We start from the raw sequence: 21439 nt of genomic DNA on the forward strand, positions 1-21439 counted from the left end.
CATCCAGGAGGGATTCTTGAGGAAGATTCTTTTTGAGATCCAGCGGCTGAAGTCTTTGGATTGCGGCGAGGAAGTGGCGGCAAATTCGGAATATCCCTCTTCGGTGGGAGCCGTGGGAAATTAACTTCATCCTTCTGTGGAACATTCTTGCGCGTTGATTGTTTGCGGGACGCCTGTTGTCGAATTTTTGTGAACTCAGCACGTTTGGGACACGATTTGCTAGTAGATGGATGGTCGCCATCACAGTTCACACATTTTACAGCGATGTCATCTAGTAGGCAATCGTTGGTATTGTGTGGTTCGGCACACTTCCCGCACCGACTTTTCATGTGGCAATTCCTCGCTCCATGGCCGTAGTTCAAACAGTTCGTGCACTGTGTGACATCCCGATGTACCGGTTTATACTTTTGCCATTCGATGATTATGTGAAATAACGATTTAATCGTTTTCAGTTGACTCATGGTGATGGAGCCCTTCTCCAGATGAATCAGGTACAGTTGATCTCTAAACTTTTTGTCCGTATTATGGCGCTTCATTTTAAATACCATCAAAGGCTTTAGTCCAGCCTCCGACAGTGCCTGCTTTAGTTCGGCTTCCATCATGTCGGGTAGTCCTCGAAGTACAACCTTCATAGGTTTGTTGGCGGCAATATCGTGTGTGAAGTATTCCGCTTTTGTCTGCTTCAGATAGCATTCCACTCCTTTGTAGTGGTTCAAAGCCGGAACAGTTATTTTGTAGCCTTCAGTACATAAACGGATTGTTGCCTGTAGTCCTTTGCTGATCAGTGTGTTGAAATCCGAGCGTAGAGTTGGTGGGAAGCCCTTCAGGTAGAAAGGCGGCATTTTTTCCTTCTTCTGCAGTTCCTCTTCGACATCTACTGGCAGATCAGCATATTGGTTTTTACTCAGCAAACGGTCGTTTACCTGTACATCACTTGGCTTCAGACGCTTAGCATCCTTTGGATCCTTCTCGGATCTATGGCGGTTTTTACCCATAGCTTGGGTAGGTAGACAACTGCGAATAAAAAATAAAACAAAATCGAAATTAGTCGTAGTAGGTTATTCGTCTATCCACATCGAGTGTTAGATGACGAATTGATCGATTTTCGACCACGGTTCCCCTTTTATACGGATTCAGTTGAAGATATGTGCCTGACTATCTCAAAATCGTCGTCCTTGCGCGAAAAACCCAAGCGAAAGTAAAAAGTTTTCCGCGTTGTTTTCAAATTTTAAGAAAACTTAATTTTTGAGTTGTTTGTGGTTATCGCACACTGTTCAAAATATTATCCTGAATTCCTGATCATATTTTTGATGAAATGGTGAAAGAATTATGTTGCTACCATTAATACAAGTCGAGATATTCGCGATTAAGTTCTGCCCATTCTTCCATATGGCTAATTTTGAAAAGGCGCCCCATAGTAAAGTAAGTCGTATTCACGACAAAATAATGAAAACGGTTATGTGCCCTAGCACAAAATTTGGCTAACCCCTAAATGACCATACCTGCATCGGCCAGAAATAGTCGAAAACACGTTTTCGTTCGGCACGTCAGAAAAGACATTGCACTTCGTTGCAAAACAAAACGTGTTCTGTAAGTAGCAGAAACTTTACGTCTGCTTAGCGGTTCAAATTGAACTGCCGAGTTTAGCACTAAGCAGTTCAGTTTGAACTGCTCTGCACTGATGAGTCAAAGACGAAACGTAAAAATAATGAAAACGGTTATGTGCCCTAGCACAAAATTTGGCTAACCCCTAAATGACCATACCTGCATCGGCCAGAAATAGTCGAAAACACGTTTTCGTTCGGCACGTCAGAAAAGACATTGCACTTCGTTGCAAAACAAAAAGTGTTCTGTAAGTAGCAGAAACTTTACGTCTGCTTAGCGGTTCAAATTGAACTGCCGAGTTTAGCACTAAGCAGTTCAGTTTGAACTGCTCTGCACTGATGAGTCAAAGACGAAACGTAAAAATAATGAAAACGGTTATGTGCCCTAGCACAAAATTTGGCTAACCCCTAAATAACCATACCTGCATCGGCCAGAAATAGTCGAAAACACGTTATCGTTCGGCACGTCAGAAAAGACATTGCACTTCGTTGCAAAACAAAAAGTGTTCTGTAAGTAGCAGAAACTTTACGTCTGCTTAGCGGTTCAAATTGAACTGCCGAGTTTAGCACTAAGCAGTTCAGTTTGAACTGCTCTGCACTGATGAGTCAAAGACGAAACGTAAAAATAATGAAAACGGTTATGTGCCCTAGCACAAAATTTGGCTAACCCCTAAATGACCATACCTGCATCGGCCAGAAATAGTCGAAAACACGTTTTCGTTCGGCACGTCAGAAAAGACATTGCACTTCGTTGCAAAACAAAAAGTGTTCTGTAAGTAGCAGAAACTTTACGTCTGCTTAGCGGTTCAAATTGAACTGCCGAGTTTAGCACTAAGCAGTTCAGTTTGAACTGCTCTGCACTGATGAGTCAAAGACGAAACGTAAAAATAATGAAAACGGTTATGTGCCCTAGCACAAAATTTGGCTAACCCCTAAATGAGATTCTTTTTGTTTATTTTGACCTCTTTCACCATGCATGAAACTGAACATGAAAATAAAAACTATCAGTTAGTGCTTGAACTTGAAGGAGAAAAGAAACAAAAAGTAACCGACATTTGCTGAAGCGTCTTTTAAACATGTACCAGAAATTGTTCTATTGTTATTTGCATGACTCATAAATGTTTGTGTTTCCAGCTTAAATGAAATTATGGATTGCTAAACAAAATCGATTGTGTTAGTCGGTGAAAATGAAAATTAGACTTTAAAATTATAAAACTATATAACATAACCTATTATTAAGAACCCAATATCTAAATGATGACATTTTATTTTCAAATTTCTCTGTTCTTCATGAGAGTTAAGGTATAAATCTGGTCAAATCTAAGAATTTTCATCAATTCATATGCACTTGTCTGACAATTGGACTGTAAGTGTCAAGCGAATTGAAAAAGAAGTGTCATATATTTAGAATTTATCTGCTGTTCGGTGGGTGGAATTTAGGTGTATTACCAATAGAGTTCAATAAGATTTCATTTGAATAAGACTTGAAAAGACTTACACTTGCAATTAAAGTGTCGAGTCAAATGCGGCGATATTAGGTGGAAAACACTTCGGCCCAACGTGTCGATTTTTATCAGTGTGGATACACTCAAAAAATATATCCCACTCGTGAGAAACCGTCAGAAGGCTGGGTGCATTCCGGCTGCTGTCGAAATTGTCCAGGCGAAATTGCGTCATTATCTCGCCGTACGTATCTTGTTTATTTTTCTCTTCCTTCTTTTTTTATTCGACTCCATTTGATATTCGTCAATCCCGCATGTGCATACAAAAAAAACGAATCTTGAGACGAAAATGAGATTGAAACATGGGTATGTTTTGTAGTGAGAAAGCAATGTTATTGGCAATAACATTTTATATAATTAGTATATATGAGGGGCAATAACTGATAACTGATAACTTTTTTATTGAAAAAATAAAACCAAGACGCTAAAAATGTAGAACCGATTCAAAACGGTTCTGCCAATCTTGTATGGCAAAAATCCGACAGAAACAGAACCGTTAATAACCGCTAGGCGAAATTCTCTGCCGGAAACGGTTGTTGCATTGTTGCCAGGCTTTTGCATTGTTGCCAGAATTCCGGCAAAAATGTATGATAGACATAGCCAGTCGTCTGGGGAGAAATCTGCCCGAAGCATACCAGTGGGATCGCTTCAGTTTCACGGGATTATTCACGTAAATGCATGATTTAGCAGTATTTTGATACTATGTTTCCTGTATAATAACATATGGGATGCATGCACAAGCTATATGTTTCGTCCATAAAATTTAAGTGATAAAACACATACCTGTATGAAAAAAAATCTGAACCAAAATGGCTGACATTCTGCTAGCTGACTTGGATTTTGTACATTCTTTGTTGGATTTGTTTGACCGTAAGTATACTTTCGAAACACTTGTTATGTTTCCAATGAACAAATTTCTGTTGCAAATTGACATTGTTTAGTTCAAACTTTAAACTCTGTAGGTGACATTCAGGAAAATTTCGAGCAGTCTTGGGCAGTTCTAAAAATAGCATATTTTTTACGGGTAAAATTAACGTGATTTATTTTTCAAGTGTAAATGTTCATTTTCTCAAATTGATGATATTTTTGTATAAAAATGTACGGGTGTGTAATGTCAGAGCCATAACTGGATGTCGTGAATACGAATAAAACTGATACGATTTCTTTATACTTTCGAATTCGATTTGATAGTTGATCGATTGTGTGAATTGCGAAACTTTCCTCCTTTTGTCGTGAATACGACTTACTTTACTATGGTGTGCCTTTTCAAAATTTACCCTCTGAGAGAGTGATAAGTTTTTGATCGTGAATATCTCTTGTTGTATCTAACGAATCAACATAATTTTTGCTACATGCCATCGGAAATATGATCACAATTTTATGATAAAATTTTCAGTTTTGTGACATAATCTCAAATAGTTCAAAATTAAACTTTTCTGAAATGTTTGGTATAAACGAGTATCAAAGAGGATAATTCATAAGGTGCGTTTTCTTTCTCGTATTTATAAAGCTCATGGCTAAGTAAATCTGTTAAAGGATTTATATAATCTAACTACCAATAGAATCAAAATTTCTCAACTTAAACGTGTATAGCAACAGCATTGAAGTATTTCAATAGTACACTATTGAAAAACCTGTCTCATTTGACCCATGTCAACACCAGCCAATCAGAACGCGTTCTGAGGAAGAGAACAAAATATCTGCTGCTATACAACAAATCGTTCGAGGAAAATGCTCCGAAAAGTGTTGAATATCGTAGTGAGTGCCTCAATTTGGTCCTTCTGAATGCTAGAACCGAATCCCTACAGCATATTGATAGTTTCTTTCAATAAATTATGCAAATCCGAAATGAAATAATCGACATTAAAATTCTGTATGCGCCTATTTTTATAGCCGTTAGAACCGCCCATTAGTGAAAAAGCTACAAACGAAATCACGTAAAAAGAAAGCTCCTAACAAAAATTATATCAGTTTGGATTCTATCGCCACTGCGAGCAGATGTATTTTGTGTCGTTCGCAAAGCTAGTTTCGCTTCCGACAAGAGCGATTACGTCACAGCTGTCAGTCAGTTGCATTGGTGAAAAAGCAACGGCGGAGAGCATCACACAAAATCAGCCGTTCTAATGACTCTAAAAATTTTCTAAAGAACTATTGAGATTTGTTGTTCACAAATCGAAGAAAAATATCCTCAGTTTAGTGCAAATCTAGAACAGTTTGGTTAAATTTGTGCACATTTCGCTCTGTGAAATTCACAGTAATCGAGATCAAGTGAAGCCTTCTTTGATTTCGTGAAAAAGGTGGAAAAGGGGAATGCTTGCATAATTCATACAATTGATCAACTAATTGATATTCGGAAGTATTAAGGAACATGTCAGTTGTTTTCGTATTCACGACATCCAGTTATGTCTCTGACATTACCCACCCGCCTTTTTCACTACTAAAATTTTCAACGATTTTCGACGTCGATTATCTCATTTCGGATTTGCATATTTTATTGGAAGAAACTATCAAGGTGCAGTACAGGAATCATTTCTGCCTTTTAGAAGGACCAACTTGTGGAATTCTCTACAATATTTAGCACAGTTCGGAACATTTTTCTCGAACGATTTTCGCACAGCGAAAAGTGCACGAAGATAATCAAATTAATTTGGATTTTCACTGAACTGATGATTTCTACCTTCGATTTGCAAAGACGTAATCTTAATAGTTCTTTAGATAACATTTAGAGCCATTAGAACGGCTTTTTTTATATAATGCTGTCCACTTTTCGTTTCTTCTTTTCTTTCTCTTCAATACAAACCATCAGTAGCTGATGCAATCGTTCTTGCTTGAATTGAAACTAGTTGTTTCATGTCGTATGCTCGAGCCCAGACCTGGAAGGATTTTTAGGCCATGCGATGTTTTTTTTTATTATGAAGGTTTTAACCTTAACCTTCGCCTCTTTGGGCCAGCAAAACTTTCTGACTCTATATGCGGGGTTGGGAATCGAACCCAGGCGGGCATCAACTTACCCATCACGCTATATCCGTCACCGCAATGATTCTGTGCGCTATGAATCGGCTGTGAAATCTGTTTAAACAGAAAGGCCAAATTCCACAAATGGAATGCAATGCCAAGACTTTGGCTTTCAAACATCATTTTCCGGCATCTATCCATCTAATCCGTTTCAAAAATACCCATATTGCAATGAGTTTCAAGGAATATCGATGAACCGGAAGTCGCCATCTTGAATTTCGGAACGACTTCAAACAATATTTGCCAGCAGCTACTCCTCATATCTGTTCTGAAAATATCCATATGATTGGAATTTTCAACATTCATTACACCAAACTGTGGCAATTAGAGTTATTCTATAGCTACCATAAATAAAGTGCGATTAAGTTAGTGTGTAGGAAGTGCGAGATGTTGAGGGACAGTGAGTTTTTGAAGATTTAGTATCGAGTGTTCACAAACGATTAGGCGAATATCACCAAAAGAGATAAGGTAAACGTTTTTTACAAAGCAAATTCCAAGTAACGTAAACTTTTACCAAGAACAGATTTGACTTACGAGGCCCCACTTTTGCTCGTTTAGGTTTAGATATGTACAGAAAAAAATATTTCGTTCACGGCTTCAGTCACCGCCACGAAAATACATCTTGAATTGGGAGCTCCTGTTTTTGTGGACTCTGCACTCATTCAGTTGAATGGACGACTGCAGTCATTCAATTGAATGCCACACTAATCACCCTGTTTGGTGAACTTACACAACCGGGGTGAATAACAAACCATCACTGTAAAAACATGCACCCAGAAATTGTACACGAAGTTCGTGTAAGTGACGTGGATGACGAAACTTACGTCAATGACAATTTCGTCAGCTTTCAAGACATATATAAATATTCTATTGTCAAGTACGATGTTCTGGAGGATTTTCGGAAGAAAAAATTTTCGAAATTAGAAAGGAAGTACCTGATCTGGTAGGCGATTTGCGGATGTGGTGTGATAAGCACACCCTTCATCACTTCCGAAACAACCAACGGTGCGATTTACACGGAAGATTGGCTATCTTGTTATTCATAAAGAAGCACCAAGGATCAACTCCACTTCGGAATTGCGTTTTGCAACAATGGATGTTTTCCTGAGATTATAAATTGCTTCTTAATTCGTAGAAACAATGTTGGAACATTTAACAGAACCGAAGAGAATGACGATAACCGCGAAAGCTGAAAAAAAATAACCGTAGAATTTGTGTTCTTCATCAGTGGGTAAATACAGATCAAATAAATTCGAAAAGTCGGTCATTGTGTTTCCATAAACCAGCACTAATTCGTAAAACAGCAATGGATTTTTTGTTGTTGACATTGATGAGGTTTTATGCAGCCGGTAGAACTAATTCGCAAACAAAAAACAGGTCGTTCGGCTTTGATGTTACCCGTTTTATGCTACACCGGGTTCGCAGGAAATGAAATGTGGCACGTGCGAAATTGGACACTGACAAAAGGTTAGCCCTTACTTTAGTCAGTAGGCTAAAATGCCACTCACGTTTCGGCGTAGTCATTAAAGCTAGTTGATGTCGGCTTCTATTTACACAAACAACTGGTCTTTGGTTTATCGGACGTCTTACGTACTAGGATGATATCGCATTCGGATCAAAGATCAGACGAGGGACGGCTAAGAACAGTTACTCGACTCGGTAAGGTTACAGTCTGGAAAAGCTGTTCGACGAAGAGAGTAAAAAATTGAGGAAATTAGATTTTCACTTCTTTGGACTAGCGGGCAGGTGTACGTAGAAGTTGGAAGGTGCATTCAATAATGGACAGGAACGATGATGGTGGAACTTCGTTTTTGAGCTATCACCTTGCCATTAGTGAGCATCTAGCGGAAACGGCTGATTTGCTGTGGCTTTGCGTGACCTCATCCGATGTTTGGAATCAGTTGGTGGATAATAGAGGCGATGGCACACCCCGCTTCTATACCATGTGTCTTTTTGAGCAAAGGAAAAAAGAAAACTGTTTTTCATCAAAACAGTAAATGAATTTTTGATTCATTTCCAATTTACTTCATTAGAATGGAGCCATTTTGTAGTTACTAACGCACGACTTAAAACATTGAAACAAAACAAATAAGGCAGTATGAGGAAAGTTTGGAATCAGCAAAATTAAGTTTAGCTTAATGTTTCAAAATTTCTGACGAATCGATACAGTAGAAATGTGGATAAGAAACGCGGGCGAATTAAGCTCACCACTTCTTGTTTTGTTCAAAATCTGCTCCAAAAATGTTTCGAAACTGTATCAACAATAAGACAAAAAAAAATTTGCTTCAAATTGGTTACAAAACTTCTAACATAAGTGCAAAAAAAACAATCAATAATTTTTTCACAAATATTTATCAATGAACTAGAATTCGCTAAAATATTTTCTCAAGTTTCGAAATTACAGCAAAATTACATGTTTTTACGATTCGTCTTCGACTCACCTGCGCATTAGAAGTTAATGTCAAACTTTTAATGCTACCTCGTTGTTCAACAGCTATATGCAAGTTCGATCAGAAAGTCGTCACATGTTTTCGTTCGATACAGGCACTGATGAGTCAATGGCGAAATTCGAAAGCAAGTACGTTAGACTTGCCTAGAAGATGTCTAAACATTTTTTTTAATGTATTTCGAGTTTTCTCCAACATTGCTCAACAAAATTTTCAAAATTAACAGAAAATGGTCCACTGTTTTGAAATATTCCTTACCGTATTAAAATTTGTTTCAAAAATGTTTCAAAATCGTTCCAAAACAATCTGCAAGTTGTTTAATTATTTTGATGTGGAACAATTTTTTGTTTTGGGGTGCACATTAGAAATTGATGGTTAAATACAAGTAGAAATGTGGCCAGCTTTTGAACCCTTACAGCTCAGTCAGTTTAATTTCAATCAGTAATATTATTTCACCAATTGATTGGAAATATTTCTACGTATTGATTTGAATGCTCATGTATTTTCAATTATATATCATTTAAATGTTGATTATTAGCTAGCAGTGTCCTATTTGCCTGCTAAAAAACTTCGGCTTATCCGATTTCCCTAACGTGAAGACTGTCCCAGAAAGTATGGACGCACTTTGATTTCGCTGTAAATAATTCAGAAGTGTTAGATATTCAATTTTTATTCGATATACTGATAATATTAGACTACAACAACAGAATATTATTCTCAACATTTGCTACTTAGCCATTGTAGACTAGCTGGCGCACCTTCTTGCGAACGTTCCTCATTAAATTCCGTACAGACTTCTTGGCGACAAGTTTTGACAGTTTTTTTCCAATCTTTTTCGAACTGTTGAATGGTTTCGGCTGCCGAGACATGTTTCCTAAGATTTCCTTCGTTAATGCCAAAAATTCCTCAATTGGTCGAAGTTGTGGGCAATTTGGTGGATCCATGTCTTTTGGGACGAAAGTAACATTTTTGGTAGTATACCATTCTACCGTTGATTTCGAGTAGTGGCAAGATGCAAGATCTGGCCAGAAGACAACAGGATCCTTGTGGCTTCGAATCATGGGTAGAAGTCGTTTTTGTAAACATTCCTTGATGTATATTTCGCTGTTCATTGAAGCAGTGGTGATGAAGGGTTTCGAAATCTTACCGCAGCTACAAAATGCTTGCCAGACCATAGCTTGCTTACCAAATTTTTCGACTTCAATCGATGTCTCGGACTGGTTTAACACTTGCCCTTCTCGCACCGTATAATATTGTGGTCCCGGCAAGGATTTGTAATCGAGTTTCACGTAGGTTTCGTCGTTCATGATTATGCAGTTCAAATTTCCAGCAAGAATCGTATTGTACAGCTTTCGAACCCTCGGCCTGATCGATGCTTCTTGTTTCGGACTACGTTTTGGTTGTTTCTGCTTCTTAGAGGTTCGAAGATTCAAACGTTCTTTAGCACGAAGAACATTTGACTTCGAAGTGCCCACTTTTTTGGCCACATTTCGAACTGAAACCTCCTTCTTTTGCTCGAACGTGCACACTTTTTTGGCCACATCCCGAACTGAAACCTCCTTCTTTTGCTCGAACGCCTTCAGTATACGTTTATCCAACTGAGGGTTAGCAGGACCTTTTTTCGATCCGTTTTCGGCTTATCCTCAAAGGTGTTATCCTCACCGAACTTCCTGATTTCATTTCGCACGGCTTTTTCACTTACTCCTTCCATTTTTGCTATCTTTCTCAGTGACAGTCCGCGTTCTGTGCACCACTTGTACACAATTTTTCGACGTTGTTCTGCTGAAAGTCCACACATTTCGAAACAAACTAATGAAAATGAGTAAACAACTGCACTAGTGGTTAGAGAAGAGTGTGAACAACAGAACGCAGCCATAAAAATTGACAGATTCTGAACCATTGCGAAATGGCAGCGGTTTTTGGTTGCGTCCATATATTCTGGGACAGTCTTTAGACGACGGGTTTGAGGAAGAAAACGATATATCATAAGCATCGCTCTGATTGGTCAATCGATGCAAAAGCGAAGCTGTTGGAGAAATTAGAAATTTGTAACTACCCTAGGGTAAATTTGAGTGCTTCAGATTAATTTCTCATTTATATAAGATGAACTAGATTAATAATGAGAAAAAGTTTACCGCTTCAATCGAAATCGCAGAATGATAGAGAAACTTAACGCTATAAAAATAATTGCGTGCATACCAAACTTGAACAAAAGCTTGGCAACGGGAAGTTTAAATATCGAAGGGGACGATACGCAACCCCGCACATAGGGTCAGAAAGATTTTCTGGTCCGAAGAGGCGAATGACCTAAGATGTTAAAGCCTCTATAATTGAAACAAAAAAAATATCGAAATCCGTATCTCAAGTATGTAGAAAGATATAAATGCATACATTTGGGCTATATTCTTAATTTCATCGACTACCAAACAAATGCAAATCAAAACAAATAGAGTCTATATTCTGGGTTTGCGTGTTCGGTATTGGTTCCTAATAAAGATCAATCTAAGCAGACTCTCGTGCAATTTCGGATTCAAAAGTGTGACGATTGATCGACCTGTTTGATTGAAAATATCGATCATTAGAAATTTCGGTTGCCTTGTTTCACATCAATGGCTCGAGCAACCCCATGAGTTGGATCCTTGTAGTTTGGACTTTCTCATATAGAAAGGCTATGCAATCACTGTGAAAACCGACTTTTTAACCGAGTCATATGCCTGTGTGTGTGTGTGTGTGTGTGTGTGTGTGTGTGTGTGTGTGTGTGTGTGCGCGTGTGTATGTTTGTAACAAAAATATGCACTCAATTTTCTCAGAGACGGCTAAACCGATGTTCACAAACTAAGATTCAAATGAAAGGTTTTATGGTCCCATAGCCTGCTATTGAATTTCATCCCGATTCGACTTCCGGTTCCGGAGATATAGTATGATATGTACCGAAAAAATGTAAACAATATGCACTCACTTTTTTCAGAGAAGGCTTAAGCGATTTTCACAAAATTAGATTCAAATAAAAGGACTAACAGTCCCATAGCCTGCTATTGAATTTTATTTGGATCCACCTTCCGGTTTCGGAGTTACATGCTAATATGTGAACATTAGAGAAGAAGTGTGCACTCATTTTTCACTGAAACGGCTCAACCGATTTTTACAAACTAAGATTCAAATGAAAGGTCTTATAGTTTTCTAAAAAATTTTAGAACGTTTCATCCGAATCCGACTTCCGGTTCCGGAACTAAAGCGTGATAAGTGGAAAATTATTAATTTCATTAGTAGTTTTTCACAAACGATGGTCAAAAACAGGTACAAATCCCATAAAAATGTATGATAAATTACTCTAGTTTGCAGAGCTTGTTTGTTTATGGGCATAAAAACTTAATTCGGTACTACTGCTCTCCCCTTTTCATGTTCCGAAAGCACCGAAAGTGGTGAAGAAAAACTCCAAAAATAGAACTCACCTCGTTTTCCCTGTGATGCTTGAACCGATTTTCACAAATCATGATTTGAATTGAAGCTTATATTAACGTTCGGCTGAAAAGTTCGTATCGTTTAATAGAAACACACATTTTTTGCCAAAATTCGTTTTTATTATTCAACATAATTGCCATCAGAGGCGATACAGCGATTATAGCGATCTTCCAACTTTTCGATACCATTTTTGTAGTACGACTTGTCCTTTGCCTCAAAATAGGCCTCAGTTTCAGCGACTACCTCTTCATTGCTTCTAAATTTTTTACCAGCAAGCATTCTCTCGAGGTCTGAGAACAGGAAAAAGTCACTGGGGGCCAAATCTGGAGAATACGGTGGATGAGGGAGCAATTCGAAGCCCAATTCGTTCAATTTCAGCATGGTTTTCATCGACTTGTGACACGGTGCATTGTCTTGATGAAACAAAACTTTTTTCTTCTTCAAATGAGGCCGTTTTTTTTTTTAAATTTCGTCCTTCAAACGCTCTAATAACGCTATATAATAGTCACTGTTGATGGTTTTTCCTTTTTCAAGGTAGTCGATGAAAATTATACCATGCGAATCCCAAAATACAGACGCCATAACCTTACCGGCCGATTGTTGAGTCTTTCCACGCTTTGGGTTCGGTTCATCGCGTGCAGTCCACTCAGCTGACTGTCGATTGGACTCCGGAGTGAAGTGATGGAGCCATGTTTCGTCCATTGTTATATATCGACGAAAAAAATCGGTTTTATTTCGATATAACAGCTCCAAACACTGCTCAGAATCATCAATTCGTTGTTGTTTTTGATCGATTGTGAGCTCACGCGGCACCCATTTTGCACAAAGCTTTCTCATATCCAAATAATCGTGAATAATATGTCCAACACGTTCCTTTGATATCTTTAGGGTGTCAGCTATCTCGATCGTCTTCACTTTACGGTCATTGAAAATCATTTTGTGGATTTTTTTCACGTTTTCATCGGTAACAGCCTCTATTGGACGTCCACTGCGTTCATCGTCTTCGGTGCTCATATGACCAGTACGAAATTTTGCAAACCACTTACGAATTGTTGCTTCGCCCGGTGCAGAGTCTGGATAACACTCATCAAGCCATTTTTTGGTATCGGCGGCACTTTTTTTCATCAAAAAGTAGTGTTTCATCAACGCACGAAATTCCTTTTTTTCCATTTTTTTCACAATAACAAAAGTAGCTTCACTCAAAATGCAATATCTCACAAACTAATAATCAGACAGCTGTCAAATTTATACACCTATCTTTTGAAGGTTGGTACTAACTGAAAATGGTATGGATTTAATTCTAGTGGCGCCCTCTCATAGAAACGATACGAACTTTTCAGCCGATCTGTAATCTTTACGAATACTGTGAAATTTCATCCGGATCCGACTTCCGGTTCCGCAGTTACAGGCCGATGAGTGTCAAAGTTTTCAAATCGCCATATAGACTGACAATATGTACAACACCGAAAGAAGAAGAAAACAAAACAAACGATGCGGGCTTTGTTCTATTTCTTACACACTATGAAGGAATCGAAACGGTTACGGATGTTTGCTAATGGTGTGTGATATTGGTAAAAGACGGTGCTGCGGTTGATAAAAATTTTAAATATTCTATGATAAGTGCGATTGAAAGAATAAACGAATGTCATTGAATTCAAATTTATTTGAAAAAATATGGAATTCTCACAGCCAATAGAGCAGTAATACCGTGCCAGTGGTGTAATGATGTCGATAATAATAATAAAAGTAATAATCCTACTACATGTTTTATGCTGCTAATTCATGCTGTTTAGCTTGACTTACATATGCAGAAGTAACAGAAACGCAGGTTCGCTTCGTTTGTTAGGTTTTGTCTAATTGGTTTAATCGAAATAAAGCATGAGATAGTAAGTCTAGGTTTAACTAGGTTCAAAACTGTTCCAATTTGTAGGTCATATTTGTCAAAATGTATTCTTTCGATTGAGGCTAGCAGTGACGGTAAAAAACCTAATGCTGAAAATTTATTAGAACAATGTGCCAATCACACATTAACACAATGCGTTGGTGCATTTATCAATATTGACACTTTCGTTATCATACAGCTGCACAGTTCCGACACACAAAGGGCTCAGTTTTGACAAGTAGCTGTTCCATGGGGCACAGCGTGGCACACTTAGACTCACAGTATATCACGTGTTTTTTTTACAGGCGCAATATAGTTTGTGTTAAGCGACTCTCCCCTTGGTTCGCACCTTTTTTCTTACATATAAGTAGGCGAGAGAAATGTCAAATTCGTGCACGCCAAAATAGCAGCACTGCGCACCCATACAATCGACATGATATGTTGAATGTGATGCCGTGCGACGGCGTTGCTTTCGCTCCAAACTGATCTTGGTTATGGTTAATATCTCCAAAATGCGGCTCAACAATTTTTTTTTGAAAATGGCAATCCGAGCTTCACAAACTTAAATTCGAATTAAAGGTCCCGCGCTGTTGCTATTGAATTCTATCCGAATCAGACTTCTGCACGAGTTTTTCTAGAGAGGCACAATTTCAAGCATCTTACCTCTACAATGGACCAAACCACCAATGCGTATTTTTTAGTGACAGTATGCTAAAACTAAACAGAGACGCTGATATGATTGATGGAAGGGTTTCGGATTCGCATGCGCACAGAAGTTACGGATTCATTTCAGAAATCCCCGTCCGAACTCAGTTCTCAGCTTGAACTGAAACGGCTCGGAAGTGTGTTTTTACTGCGGAGTGAAAATTATCAACGTGATTCGGTACCATCAGTGTTGATTCGTAAGGATTTGAGACCATTTCGCGTTCTGGTTGCGCAATGAATAACGATCCCGGAAAGTGTGCCCTTTGCGGAGTGGCATCCAACATGAAGTGCGCCGGCTGCAAACGGATCGCCTACTGCGGCCCGGAACATCAGAAAAAACACTGGAGACAGCAGCACAAGAACGACTGCGCTAAGCCATATGAGGTGAACGCGGCCGACTAGATATCGCAAACGGCTTTTGGATCCGACAAAATGCGCTTCTTCCGATAGAAAAGCTAAAATAGATAGAAATTTTTGGCAGCCGTAATCGTTTTGCTTGAACTGCGTCTTACAAAAATCTATGCACTTTCACCATTTCCATGAACAGCTATTATTAGAACTATATTAGGAAATAAGGTCGCTCTCTTCGGTGTGCATCTGGGAGAGAAGCGTAGATGAGTTGCACTGAAAATGAACCGAATTGCAAGAATCTGAATGAACTTAGTATGCCGGCATGATTTGTGGCATTGTATTGTGCTCGGCGCATTCACTGATCCGTTGGTGTTTAATGGGCAGACAAATTAACACCTGTTGAGATCCCTCGTGTACGATTCAGACGGTCCGACTCCTTCCCTCACCGTCTCCGGAACGTCAAAGTTAATTGAAATTAGTTTAATACTTTCTTTACCGGAACGTTCACACGTGCCGGTCATCAAGACGTTCCGTGATGGTGGCGTTGTGTGTGTATATGTTTCCATAAGAATACATTCAAATAAGTTTGACAGTGACGATGACGGAGGTTGACAGTGGCGGACCGTCTGAATCGTACTTTATGAGGATTTGAATTTACGTCAAGTATGATGGATAAAGGATGTGAGCAGGGTTGCCACATATACAGATTAATCTGCATTTTACAGATTTTTCAGATAAATTTGTGATCAAGATTCTGTATATGCAGATTACAGATTTTTGGCAAAAAATACAGATTTGTACAGATTTTTGATAGCGTGGATTAAAAATTGAATTAAGATCAAGTTAAAATATATTAAATAATGGTATTGATTATTTTTTCAAAGTGAAAACATTATCCTGATTGTGTGTTAATTTTAAAAAGAGGATAAAATTAAATATAAAAGAGTATGTTAAGGACAGTAAACACAAATGTTCTATCTGCTAATACAGATTTGTTTATGCTTAGTTTTATTTACAACTAGTGTAGCTTACGTGTTGCTTACGCTTTCAAAAATTGCTTCTGATAAGATGAAAAGATGATGGCCTCGGCCATAACGTAAGGTAGTAAAGAAGAAAGATTGCCAATTGATCAATCAGATTAAGTTTCACTTTCAGATTGGATTTTGAAAGCTTTTCGTCAAATCATTATTTCGAGAGGCTCCAACGCAAAAACAACTTCCAGCGTATTTTCAACTACAAAATCAGACTAAGACTAAGTTTTGGTTTTTTTTACATTTGGGGTCTAAAGACTTTTTCATTCCGTTGTGCTTCGATTTCTTATCACTTCTATATACAGATTTTCAATACTGGTTTTTGAGCTCCAGATACAGATTTACAGATTTTTCTTCTGAAAAATGCAGATTTATGTGTGGCAACCCTGGATGTGAGTATTTGCGTTTGTAGTGGTGGTGCGGTTGTAAAATATTTGGCATAATTTGAAAAATAAAAAACAGAAAATGCGTCATCAAAAAATTTATATATCCCATGTCGCAAGCGCACTGAAATAAAAGTTTCTAAATTTTAACAATATTTAACAATATCGAATACTGTCAGTTGATTGTAATGCCAGACCGTGTATCTCTCGGAAGAGAGTATGAATGATATAACCACAGACTAACAGACATGACAGTATGAGTAAATTCTAATACAAATTATTTTTCGTGATGCACTAGTTCCACCTATATTGTACTGCGCGAACTATTTACTATCTGTACACCCCTTGTGTTATGTAAAAGTTTTTTTACTAGTTGGTTTCCCCTCGTTTGTCAACACCGATCAGCTGCTTGCAGGGATGCCTGATTTCATCAAAATATTTGAAAATGAATCGTCACAATGATTTATTGGATTACGTTGATAATATATTTAACTTTTTCTTGATGTTGGAGGGTAACCATTTATTCGACTCAAATTTGTTCATCTAGACTATTTTTTATTGTGTTGGTAGTTTTCACCCGAAATTAAGTGGCGGCAGACCAGAAGCAAGTAAATATTGTAACAAAACGGGTTCGATTTTTTATTGAGTTGGAGGATGAGAAGTAGGCGCAATTATGTATATAGTTTAGGCAATATCAAAGATAAACTCAAGATAGAGTAGTCTGCGATTTCTTAGGTATCATTTGAATAGGACCCCTCGATGAGCTCGGTTCACTGTCAATTTGAGTATTTTGAAGCAAAACAACAAGTGTCTGATCACTAGATGCGTCGTAACTATGACAATGATTGTTTATGTTTGGAAAAATATCAAGTTACAGTATGAACGATATTGAGAAATTTCGCTTTATATCAGTGATTCTTAGAATAAGAAAGTGAAAACTACTTAGAACCATTGTCTAGAATTTATTTAGTTTGTTATAGCCTCATCCCATGAAGCATCAGTTGTGGCAAGAAATCATTATATGCTGAATGTAAACATATGTGTGCTTCCTTTCTAACTTGTATTGTTTCCATGGCATTTTGTCGGAACTAGTCGACGCTTGTTAACGGAGGGTCAATAAAATTACATTATTACTGAACCAACTGGTTCACGATTACTGACCCAACATTTTTCAATGAAACGTATGGAACATTGTAATCTTCAGTTTATCTTTGGCAATATGTATTAAATCTGTATCCTGCATGAAATTCGCATGGACGTATACAAAACAATACATTACAGGTAATTCTGTATGAATGGCAACTCTGTTGGTAAATGAAAAAAATAAAGACAGTCTAGATGACAGACATGATGTTTTTGATAGGGTAACGTGGCGCCATCATGACACATGTGAGTACTGTCCCAAATAATGGAATATTCGAAATGACCGTTAAAATGATTGAAGAATCAAATTTGAGTGTCCTGTCTGTTAGTCTGTGATATAACATCATTTCGTTTTTACTTCCCCTGCCACAACCAAAAACTGTTCATGCTTCCAAACTTTATTCAGCATTTCGGGCATTTCGAGCCGTATCGTTTTCGCACGAAAGAAAAGCTAATTCCGCTTCTTAACTAACTGTTAACAATCGTTCTACTTGAATCCAAGTTAGACCATAGATCTGTAGCTGAATTGACTTATAGAACTAAAAATCGGGTTGTCTTCGTGATACTACACCCTTTTGTGGTTTAGTTTTGTTCTAGTTTTGTCTGAGTTGATATATTTCTTTTTCTTTCATTAAGACATAAAATTATCGTAACCATAGTTTCACTTTGCTATCAATTCTCCAAGTTGCTCTTGAAGAAGGGAAACCATTCTTTCTGAAAAAATGTATCACTTCTCACTAATAAATTATGTTATGATGGTAATGTAGTATCCAGCGTCATTAGCCTGCATTACGTTACAGATTTGATATTTTGTCTGATTTTGATTTTTTTCCATGTTGAGAATTGAATGAACGGATAAAAAAACCTGTTTTAATCCACCTAGTGGTGTAATGATGCCTTTCTCATATCTTCATAATAATTTTCTTCGATTCTTAAAAGAATAACCGAAATCGGTTTGTTTGACCGTCTACTGATAAAAACTATCAATTGGAAAAGATTTGAGGTCGATTTAGAAAACTTTTTACGGTTTTTCCTCATTTTCAGTGATGGTATACAATTTTTAACCCACTTTACCCTATGTTTCCGGATCCGGAAGTCGGATCCGCATGAAATTCAGGAATTACGTATGGGACCACAGGACCTTTCATTTGAACCTAAGTTTGTGAAAATCGGTTCAGCCATCTCCGAGAAAAGTTAGTGCAAAAAAACGTTACATACACACACACACACACACACACACACACACACACACACACACACACACACACACACACACACACACACACACACACACACACACACACACATTTTGCAGTAGCAATTTCACGCAAGGTATTTATCCCTACACGTAGAAAAAAATTGTTTAATGGTTTGTTTACATCAAGAGCATGGCAAAATAACGGAAGGTGGAGTGGGAGGGCAGGCGGTTTCTTGGTTGCCATTCGTGGCTCGCTCACAGTCACCTTAAAAGCAATCAAACTGAATCTGAGTGGGCTTAACATAATTTTTTACATATCGTATAATTTGAACATTTTTAAATAATAATTATCAATAAAAAGTTTCGAAAATTCTAAGAATATCTAGAAAAACAATTTCCAGGGAAAATTTACCGACTCATTTTTAGTACACCAGTGAGAGATACACAATTACTTGATTAGCTTGTTTCGAACAAAAAAAAAACTTGCTCAGTACATGAATATATATAAATAAACCTAATCGATTGCAGATTGTGCAACACTCTGAAAAGAACAAGGTATTTTTTTATTTTTGTTTTTATTTGATCGAGATTTCCGTGTATTTTGTTATAGTCTGTTCCTGTCCATGTTCGTTTCGTGTGATGTACAGTATCAACTAGTTGTTGTTAAAACTCGATGTGAACGTCATTATATTCCACTTTAGCTACTAACATGAATGTTGGCTTTTCTTATTCTCGAATTCGTCACGTTTCTAATTCATCTGTTTACTTTCCTTCACCAAACCATGATCAGCTTAATCGCAACGAGGAAGTGGGTCGTTACTATCGAGCAACGGAAAACATTCCGAAGGGGACAACTCTTTTCATCGAAAGCCCACTGGTTATCGGACCCAAATGGAATCTGGCCGAGTACGAGCTGCGATCGACGATCGTTCCGTGTGTAGGCTGTTTTACCGACTGTCAGTTGGGTTTGTACCGATGCGAAAATTGCCACTGGCCAACATGTAAACCTGACTGTCCCGGATTAGAGAATGCCAACCTGCACGTCCTCGAATGCGGTATGTTACGGCTTGGGCCAGGACCCAAGCCACGGGATGATCCGAATGCCATGTTTGACTACTACCGGTATGACTCGTTACTTGCGCTCAAATGTTTGGCTCTACAGATGATCGATAGGAAACGGTTCGAGCAAATGATGCAGCTTGAAAGCCACTACGAAGCACGCATGGGTTCTCAGTTCTACAAGGAAGCTGACGAACGGACTGTAAAGTACTTGTTGAAAAATTTCGTTGAACCGCTAAAGAAATTGGAACAAAAGCAGGGTAAAGTTGTACTGCCGGTTTGCGACACCAAGGCTTTGCATAAGATCTGCGGAATTCTCGAGGTCAATGCAATGATAATTCCGCTGAGTAATGGACGAGAGATCTGTGGGTTATATCCGAACGGTTGTATGTTGGAACACTGTTGCATGCCAAATTGTTACTACACCTTTGACTGCAGTAAGGGAATGAAGCTAAATTTCAAGGCAGGAAAAACTATCAAAAGGGGTGAGTTGTTCACTACTTCTTCATCTAAGAAATTGTTAACGATATGTTGATCATTTGCTAGGTGAGCATCTATGTACAACCTACACACACTCCCTGTGGGGAACCCAGCAGCGACGCGATCACCTAAAAAGTAACAAATACTTTGCCTGTAGCTGCCTTCGTTGCTCGGATCCAACTGAACTTGGAACCTACCTGAGCGCTCTAAGATGTATGGGAGTAGATGATAATGCTTGCAATGGATTTCAGCTTCCGATATACCCACTGGATGATACCAGCAATTGGAAGTGCAATCAATGCGCGATCGACGTTCAGGCCGATCAAGTCAACTTCCTGCTGTCGAAAATAGGCGAGGAAGTTGATTTTGCCATGGACCGCAAATCGTCCATTAAACAGATGGATGACTTGGTATCCAAACTATCAACGTTTCTGCATCCAAATCATTACTTTCTGCTTACGCTTAAACACTCGTTGATTCAAATGTACGGACACCTTAATGGCTACTTAACTAGTCAACTCTCTGATGCCATACTGGCCCGCAAAGTCGAAATTTGTCGGGAAATGATGAAGGTTATTGACATTCTAGATCCGGACTCTTTTCGGCTCAGTTTGTACGCCGCCGTAATCTTCTTCGAGCAACAGTCGGCCCTGATCGAAATCAACGAGCGGAAGCTGCGATCGAATGTTCCAAAAGAGGACTCTTCAGTTCAGAAAAATTATAACGACGCGTTGAACTGTTTAAAACGCGCCAAAGAGGTCCTTGCCTATGAAATGGGCACACGGCAGGGCAAGAAGCTTTCGGAGGAGGTGCAGAAAGCAACGGAGCGGTTAGAAGCAATGATCCTGTGTTGATTCAATGAATAATGATTTTTAATCACTTGGTTTTGCATGAATGTTATAAAGTTTGGAAAATATTCATTATTTTTAAACATAAACACGTTGCGTGCTAAGATGAACTTTTTTTCTCTAATTCCCAATTTTTTACCGACTTTCTACCATGACCTGCAGATATTGTTTGCCGTAATGATCCCCCTTCAATCAGAGATCAGCGGATCAGCGCATAGAAAACAAATGAAATAATATCAGTGTCCGTGCACGGTGCCATGCCGGCTCTGAACCAGATTTTGAAGGGTGTGAACAGTTCTTCAGGATGACTATACTTCTACCAATATCAT

General features: G+C 38.3%; 1 protein-coding gene across 2 annotated transcripts; it reads left to right on the forward strand.

Moving 5' to 3' along the window:
• Positions 1–14741: 14741 nt before the first annotated feature.
• LOC131436755 (SET domain-containing protein SmydA-8) lies at positions 14742–21199 on the forward strand. 2 transcript variants are annotated; one of them, XM_058605645.1, is made up of 4 exons: positions 14742–15001; positions 19252–19278; positions 19514–20267; positions 20329–21199. In XM_058605645.1, the coding sequence occupies exons 1-4, from the start codon at positions 14852–14854 to the stop codon at positions 21114–21116; spliced, it is 1719 nt and encodes a 572-aa protein (XP_058461628.1). In that variant the 5' UTR covers positions 14742–14851; the 3' UTR covers positions 21117–21199. The 2 variants fall into 2 exon arrangements, with proteins under 2 accessions (XP_058461628.1, XP_058461629.1); XM_058605646.1 differs by lacking the exon at positions 19252–19278.
• Positions 21200–21439: the final 240 nt, after the last annotated feature.

This window comes from Malaya genurostris, chromosome 3 (assembly GCF_030247185.1).
Source record: "Malaya genurostris strain Urasoe2022 chromosome 3, Malgen_1.1, whole genome shotgun sequence".
Taxonomy (NCBI): domain Eukaryota; kingdom Metazoa; phylum Arthropoda; class Insecta; order Diptera; family Culicidae; genus Malaya; species Malaya genurostris.